The sequence below is a fragment of the Solanum dulcamara genome, chromosome 9, assembly GCF_947179165.1.
Source record: "Solanum dulcamara chromosome 9, daSolDulc1.2, whole genome shotgun sequence".
In the NCBI taxonomy this organism is placed as follows: domain Eukaryota; kingdom Viridiplantae; phylum Streptophyta; class Magnoliopsida; order Solanales; family Solanaceae; genus Solanum; species Solanum dulcamara.
The window spans coordinates 7010097-7018868 of NC_077245.1; the positions used below are offsets into that span (position 1 = coordinate 7010097).

An 8772-nucleotide genomic window follows, 5' to 3' on the forward strand; every position below is an offset into this window, starting at 1 on the left:
AGAAATTATGAATCCCAAATGGACAAAGGTATTCCTGTTGGGCCGTTCACTTTGAAGTTCACAACAGTAACCAACTCCAAAACTCTCGTTCAATATCATTGTCTCCCAAAAAAGTTCCAACGCATATAATATCTGATTTTATCATTTGTTAAAAAAATAAAAAAAAGCACAAATTGCCGATAAATCAAATAATCGTACTATCTTCTTGATTTTTTTAGAGGAACAGAAAAGAAGTCATTTTTGCCGGAAACATGATGCTTCTGGCATAAACATTGATTGATGTGGGGGCGGTGACTGACGTAAGAAACGGCGGAAGTTGGTGGCGCGTGAACAGCAAAGCTACTTTGCATACAGTTACACAAATGGCTAATAGGCGTCGCTTCAAACGCGTGATAAAATGCTTATTATGCGCGTGCGCCGGACAAACAGGTACGAATGTCTTTAGCTACGAATTGATATTTACACGTGTCCCAAAACATTAGGAGGTGCATATTACCATTTGTCTACCTAGTGGCCAGATAATTATACCCTTCTTTTTGTATTCAAAATAATAATCGGTGAGGGGAAATCGAACTCTCATTTTGTTGAAAGTTCAAGTAACTAAAATTCCTATTTATATCCTGTTTAGTTAAGTTTTTGGGGAGTAAAAAATATTTATGTTAAGCAAAATATTTTACTTTAGAGAGTAGAGGTGTTTAATCAAGTTCTCTTTTTTTAAAAGAAGTGATATTGAGTAGTAATAAACATTATTTTTTATTAAAATCGATTGTTGTGGGATGATTGAGATTGATTCATTCTTAATTAAATAATTATTGTTTTATGATCGATAAAGTGTGTGGGATGATTGAGATTGCTTCATTCTTAATCAAATAATTATTGTTTTATGATCGATAAAGTATTTTCAAATTGATTAATCAGAAATAATATTTGTTACTTTTAAAAACGTACGTTTTAATAAATGTATGAAGTTTAAATATTTTTTCTGAAGTTTCATATGGCTGAATTTTAAGTGCATGCACATATTTCTCAAAGTTATTCGAGATGGGAGATTACCCACTACGGGTATGATTTCTATGATGGCCCCAAAAACGCGTATTTGTGCACTTGGGCCCGATGAAAATGGGCATTGACACATCTTAGCCCAAGTTAGGCCCATGAGCAATAGCTAGCTCATTAGACCAGCCGATGTTTAGTCCATTGAAAAATTTGGCCCATCCTAATTGTATGGATCGACCCTCCTTGAGTGAGAAAATAGGGGAGTAAATAAGTCTTCCTAATTAAATCAGTTTCAAATATATTAACGGGAAATTTATATAAATATACAGCCCTTTCCCGAACCCTGCGCATAGCGGGAGCTTTAGTGCATCGGGCTGTCCTTTTTTTTATATAAATATACACTTCGTCCATCTAATCTAGTTTATCAATATGGTCGAAGTATACACTATCTACATATTTCAGTTATATATGATATATATATATATATATATATATATATATATATGTGTGTGTTCATATTTTGTAAACTAGATGGTAAAATGGCTCAAAGGCATTGAATTGTAACCTGATATTTCGGTCTCTAAAAAGTAATACTCTTTGTGTCTCAAATTATCTATTTTGAATTCTACAAATATCTTAATAGAAGAAATATTTAATAAAGTTAAATTATATCTTAAGACATAAATGAGGTAAAGTAATAAAGGAAAAACTTCTTAATTAATATTTTTTTAACGGACATGTAAAAAAGAAATACGATAAATAATTTGAAACGAATAAAGTAATGCATAGAAATATCGGTAATAAATAAATAAATAACAATGCACATCAAAGAAATTACATTATACTTTGCTTTGTCCGCGACTTTGCTACAATAACATTTCTATATTGTGATCTTTACTCTTTAGCTTCAATTAAAATGTTAATTATTGAAAAACAGATTAAATTTGAATACTCTCTTTTCATTTGGTCCACAAATTCTTTCTCAATTAACACCATTTTTTATTCTTCTCTCACCTCAACCATTACGTACGAATATGTTCACAAACTTCAAGTTTATTGCTACGTAACAAAGATAACTTAAAAGCAGATAAATTATACTAAAAATGAATGTACATCTTACCTTAAAAACAAATTGAAAATGTTTCACAATATTTCTCATGAATTAATTTGGGCTACATATTAGCCCAATTTTGATGAAAGAAAATAAGCTAAGTTAAAAAATAGACGGATCAAACTTAATTGAATTATGTTTTCATGAACTAATTTTACCACATCTACTTGCATGCATCCATGATTTCTTGATTTATTCAATTGGGCGTCTTTACTTCCACGCTATTTCTAAATTTACCAAACGATAGTGGCGCAATAGCCAAAAGTGGAAGTGGATTATTAAAGCTAAAGCCAGGAAAATAAAAGAATTTTCTTTCCCTGTACTTAAAGTTAAGTCTAATTACAAAATTGGACATTGTTATATATATGTGTTATAGCTATTACCTATTGATGTAGTTTGTATATCTCTACTCCTACCAACATAAATGCAAATTGGTTAGTAATACATGGAGAACAAGTTTCTTCTTAACATCATTTTCTATTGTTCACAAAATGATGGCTTTCACATCTCGAATTCGTGATCTATATAGGTCACATAGAGATAATTTTACTATTGTGCTAAGGCTCCCTTCTTGATTACGAATATTGTATTATATGTATTTTAAACATTTTTGGCATATGTGTACAGAACTTGAGCCAAAAGTAATGAGTTTAATTTAACCCACGGAACTTGCCCTAGATCCGCCTTTGCTAGTTAGCCTTGCAAATATGTACTTGGATAAACTGCACCATAATGAGCCAATTTGACATTGTTTTTCCTTGTTTTGTATTTTACAGGAGCTTGTTGTCATAGTGAAGGTCCTGGAACAATGTCCCCAATTGGAGTAAGATTGTACATTCAAGATCGCCATGTAAGGAACAAAGAACAGTTGGAATATATATTTGTTCTCTTAGGGTGTGTTTTGTATGAAGGGAAATATTTTCCTAAAAAACAAGTAGTTTTTTTTCTAGTGTTTCATAAGTAAGCGAAATCTTTTTAGGAACACACTATGAGGATCGGAGGTGGTGAAGGGGTGGGGCTTGTGGGGCGTTGGGGACGGGGAGGAGGCAATGAGCTTCACTTACCAGTTATGGAACTTGTTTTCCTTACTTCCACGAAGCAAGTCATTTTACTCATTTTAAAAGTAACTTGTTTTCCTATAAAAATTATTTTGTAAAACATTTTGACCAATCAAACATGAGAAAATTAGAAAATATTTTTCTTTCATACCAAACACATCCTCAATTATCGCTTGAATTGGCGAAGTTGTTGTACTGCTTTGTCTTGCTAGAGAGCATTAGAATTCTGTCTCTTTCCTAAGTATTTTCATAAGAAAAATGAACAAACACACAGAAATTTGAAAATGTATAGTTAACATGTGTGTTCCTCATGCTTCATTTCAAGGATTGGTTTTCTAATCTTTGCGCTGCTAGTATATCCCTTGTGTATCAGTTACTGCACCTCACCCTGTTTTATTATGCTATGTAAAGATGAATAAGGATGTGAGCATGTTTGCACATTTTGAAAGTAGATGGCGCTTACAACATTAATTTTTTGCAGGTGATGATGGATAATGGCCTAGTCCAAGTCACATTATCAAATCCAGATGGAATTGTCACTGGAATACGCTATAATGACGTTGATAATCTACTTGAAGGCCTTAACGATGAATCCAATAGAGGGTACTTGGCTTCAATTTACATGTTTCTTGCATATTTCTTAGGTTGAGCTCATGAAAATGTAATTTGTGTTTACATACGTGCAAACAAGAACTAATAAAAGCTTTAGAAATTAGGACATAAAACAAGCTACCACATCTGAAACAAGTACATTAAATTTTTAGATTGTAAAGATAAGTGTTTTTTTCCTTTTCAGTTTGTACGTATGCATGCTTTTCTTCATGATACAGAACTGGTGACCTTAAGCTATGAATGCAATATCAGGTACTGGGATGTCGTCTGGAATTCTCCCGATGGTGGAAAAACTGGAGTATTTGAAGTGTATGGTTTTCTATATTACTTATTTACAACTGATCAATGAAAATCTGGCTAATTTAAGCACAAAACATGATCAATTACTGTAGGATCAAGGGTACAAATTTCAAGGTTATAAAGGAGACAGACGATCAAGTAGAGATATCATTTTCACGACCATGGGATCCCTCTCTCCAAGGCAAACTTGTTCCGCTGAATATTGACAAAAGGTTCTCTTTCCTAAATAGTTCATATGCCGTAAAATGAGCATAAGCATACTGCTATAATGTTGCAATACTGATATTGTTGTGTTAATCAAACTAATGATGGTGTAAAAGGTTTATTTTGCTCCGTGGCTGCTCTGGTTTCTACTCTTATTCCATTTATGAGCATGTTGGTTCACCTGAATGGCCTGCTTTCAGCATCGGTGAAACTAGAATAGCATTCAAGCTCCGGAAAGATAAGTAAGAAGAATTTTTCCTCCTTTTCCTACCCTTATGCTTATGTAGTGGTTGGTACGAAGAACTAGTTGTAAGTCATCACTCGTTGGAGGCAAAAATACTAGGTGATCTCTTCTCATCTGGTCTAGCCTTGATGGATGGTGGACAAAGTTATCCGGTATCTATGCTGATGGGAGGTAGTAGGTAACCCATGTAAGTAGTTTAGGTGTGTGCAAGTTGGCATGAATACCCCGATTATCAGGGAAAGGAAAAACTAATTGTATGTTCAAAACCAAATGTCTGGTCTATGGACCTTAGATAAATGTCATTTTGGAAGGCATAATCAGTACAATTTCACTTGGTTAGAGGTCGAGTGCTCTTTCTCCATGTGTCAGATATTTATCTCTCTTTAATCACAAATTCATGATAATTTTGGTGCTTTCACTGGATAGGTTTCACTATATGGCTGTGGAAGACAATAGGCAAAGATTCATGCCTCTACCAGATGACCGAATGCCTGCAAGATGCCAACGCCTTGCCTATGCAGAAGCAGTCCTACTGAACAATCCTGTGGAGCCAGAGTTAAGAGGAGAGGTAACTCTGGTTTTTCTGATTGTTTGGTTCCTTCAACTTCGCTAGAAAATGATATCCCACATATGGATCTGCCTACTGTTTTTTAAACCATACTTCTAACATTTTGTGCTTATTGCCAACCTGATTGATACTTGACAAAATAGCTGATCACTTGAGGAATATCGATTCATCAATCTGATGATGTTCCTCAATACAGGTGACAGGTTAAAAAAGTTTATACATGTACCACGTGAAAACATTTTGACTGTAACAAATGTTGACTTATTTAGATCCTCAATAATTATTTGACTGCTCTAGAGAAATGGTCAGTTCTTTGATTCATCTTGTGCACACAGGTCGATGACAAATACCAGTACTCGTGTGACAATAAAGATAACAAGGTCCACGGCTGGATATCTATGGATCCACCTGTGGGATTTTGGCAAATTACTCCGAGTGATGAATTCCGATCTGGTGGACCTGTCAAACAAAACCTCACATCCCATGTCGGTCCAACTACCTTAGCTGTAAGAGCTTTCTTCTAACTCATTACTTTTACCATGAACATTTTCATCAAGATGGATACATTTAGTCATTTAAAGGTGAAATTGTGATATTCTCAGATGTTTCTAAGCTCTCATTACGCTGGAGATGATCTAACACCAAATTTTGCTCAAGGTGAAACCTGGAAAAAAGTTTTTGGCCCCGTGTTTATATATGTTAATTCTGTTATGCAAGGGGAAGATCCTGTTGCTCTATGGGATGATGCCAAGATACAGGTTTAGCACTGAAAGGTTTTGAAATTTACTCCAATTTTTGTATGTGCATGAATCAACGTTCTTATATCAGCTACTGATGCAGATGCAACATGAAGTTCAAAGCTGGCCTTACAATTTTCCAGCGTCAGAAGATTTTCTCTCAGCAGATCAAAGGGGCAATGTTAGTGGTAGACTTTTGGTTCAAGACAAGTAAGGACATCATGATTTCCTCCTTGGATTTATATTAAACATTGTATTCAAGCTAAAAGTTAATATGGTTTTCTAAAGTTTTTAAACTACTTTTGATAGGTACATTAGTGATGATCATATACCAGCAAATGGCGCTTATGTCGGCCTTGCTACACCAGGAGAAGCTGGTTCCTGGCAAAAAGAATGCAAGGTCATTTTCACTTACCTAATTACTCTTAAAAATCCACAAATTAAACATATTTCCAAAATACTTGCATAGAGGAGGACTTGCAGTATAGCGCTCCTGTACACCTGGGGAATTTTGTTTATGTATACAGATACCCCCCCTCCCCCAACCCCTCCCTATTGAAAATAAACAAGTAAAGGAGAATTTTGATTTTTAAGATCAAAGAACAAGCTGACAAATCCTATCCTGAATTGGAAGCTTCAAGTGAGCTAACATTTCGGTTTAAATGATTTAGCAAACTTGAAAATTGAAGTCTTGGTGTCTTCTGTTTCAGGACTACCAATTTTGGGCTAAATCTGACGATAATGGATACTTCTCTATAAACAATATACGTCCCGGTGACTACAATCTTTATGCATGGGTACCTGGATTCATTGGGGACTATCAATATGAGACTCCCATTTCCATAACTCCAGGTCTTGACTCTATGTTTACTTCTCAATTCTACTCCTATTCTTTAACCAAACGCTCTGAATTTCATGGTACATGAAAACAGGCTGTAGGATTGATGTGGACAAAATCATATATCAGCCTCCAAGGGATGGCCCCACATTATGGGAAATAGGCATTCCTGACCGTACTGCTGCAGAATTTTTTGTTCCTGAACCTAACCCGAAATTTATCAACAAGCTTTTCGTCAATCATCCTGACAGGTTATTAACCTACCTTTATGTATTGACCTTATTTTTTGTTTCCTCTAGTGTAGAATACAGAATGATAAATTAACTCCATTTAGTTAAAATAAATTTCTCTCTTTCACAAAATTCATCACATCTGTCCAGTAAATATATGCATCGAGAATAACATCTTCATTATTGTCTTTACAGGTTTAGGCAATATGGATTGTGGGATAGGTACTCCGAGTTATATCCAACGGATGACCTTGTGTATGTAACTGGAGAAAGTGACTATAGGAAAGACTGGTTTTTTGCTCAGGTTCCAAGGTAAGGTATTCAGCAATCTGATGAGTCGAAAACTGAAATTCTATGTTAAATTCCTCATTTTCACCAACATTTATCCGGGACATTTTAGTACTTCACCATCAAATATGTTGCAATGTTTCAAAAGAGTGTCAAATTAATTGAGACTGAAGTGGTATCAACCCCCCACCCCCACCCCCTTCCTTTTTCTCCTCCCTACAGCCACGAAGCAGAATGCAGCAGAAAACATCTTATGCATGAATTATCGCGAAGTACAACACCACATACTCTTCTCTCTTTTGTACTTACCAGCTAATAAAGCCTTTTCTTTGCAGGAGAAAAGAGGACGGCTCGTATCAAGGAACAACATGGCAGATCAGATTTAAACTTGATTCAGTCAATCAAGAAGGAACGTATAAATTGCGCATTGCAATTGCATCTGCAACTTTAGCTGAAGTGCAGGTACACTTATCGTTATTGATGTCAACTTCTCTGCTATTTGGTTTGAATTATTTTACTCAAATTAATCAGAAAGCACTTCTACAACCAGAAAGTCCCTTACTATATTCTTGTACTTGCAGGTTCGGGTGAATAATCCGAGCATAAATCGACCTCTATTTTCAACTGGATTGATTGGAAGAGACAACTCAATTGCCAGGCATGGAATTCATGGATTATATTGGCTTTACAATATAGACATACAGGGGAATCTGTTAGTACAAGGGGACAACACCATATACTTAGGCCAACCAAGAAACCAAAGTCCTTTCCAGGGGATTATGTATGACTATATTCGTCTCGAAGCTCCACCAAACTAAGCAATTTTTCAGTTTCCCCTTCTTGTACAGAGCTCAAATAATTCTAATTCTCAGCAAATAAGATGGTAATTGTTGATTGTTTGATTTGTATTAGTACCAATTTAGCATTAATAGGGTTCCAGTTACTCGGAGATTGATCAATTTGCAATTTTATGCAAGAATAATTGTATTTGCACTACTTGCCCTTGTAATAACCACATGTATATTCTTGGAATTTTCGTGCATAGAAATTAATTACAACCTTAATTATCCTCAACTTTACAATTTTGTTCCAGTTTAATCTATTTACTAGGCAAAGGATTTAATAATCTATCTAGAAGAACTTTTTAAAAATTTCTTTTGTAAAACTAGAGAACATCTTCAAATACTTACGTCAATGCATAAATTTCTTCTAGAGATAAATTGAGATGGATCTTTTTCCAAAATTTGTATTTTTTGTGAGAAATTTAAAAATATGAAAAATCATTTATGTGAAATGCGATAATAATATGTTCTAAGTTAGCTGAGATAGCTGACCGTCTAGAAGATGTCATTAGAAATCAAATGAACAAATTATAGTTCATAAACAAGGTTTTGAATGTCCTAACTCCTAAGGCGCCACATGCATTAATAAATCACATATCGTCATGCTTTTTTTATAAATAAATATTTTCGATTACATATTATTATAAACTTTCAAATACATATAATTTTACAAAGATTTACTGATCCAATAAATCAACCGTAGTAGTAACTAACTACTACTTCTAGTATATTAATGCTTCCACA

General features: G+C 34.5%; 1 protein-coding gene across 1 annotated transcript; it reads left to right on the top strand.

Moving 5' to 3' along the window:
* Positions 1-8246, top strand: LOC129902813 (uncharacterized). The gene is made up of 16 exons (XM_055978222.1): positions 1-429; positions 2884-2957; positions 3647-3768; positions 4030-4086; positions 4170-4289; positions 4398-4523; positions 4952-5093; positions 5429-5599; positions 5696-5851; positions 5934-6040; positions 6140-6230; positions 6541-6682; positions 6763-6919; positions 7094-7210; positions 7522-7648; positions 7768-8246. Exons 1-16 carry the CDS (start codon positions 363-365, stop codon positions 8002-8004), a joined length of 2013 nt encoding a protein of 670 aa, XP_055834197.1. The 5' UTR covers positions 1-362; the 3' UTR covers positions 8005-8246.
* The last annotated feature ends 526 nt before the right edge of the window (positions 8247-8772 follow it).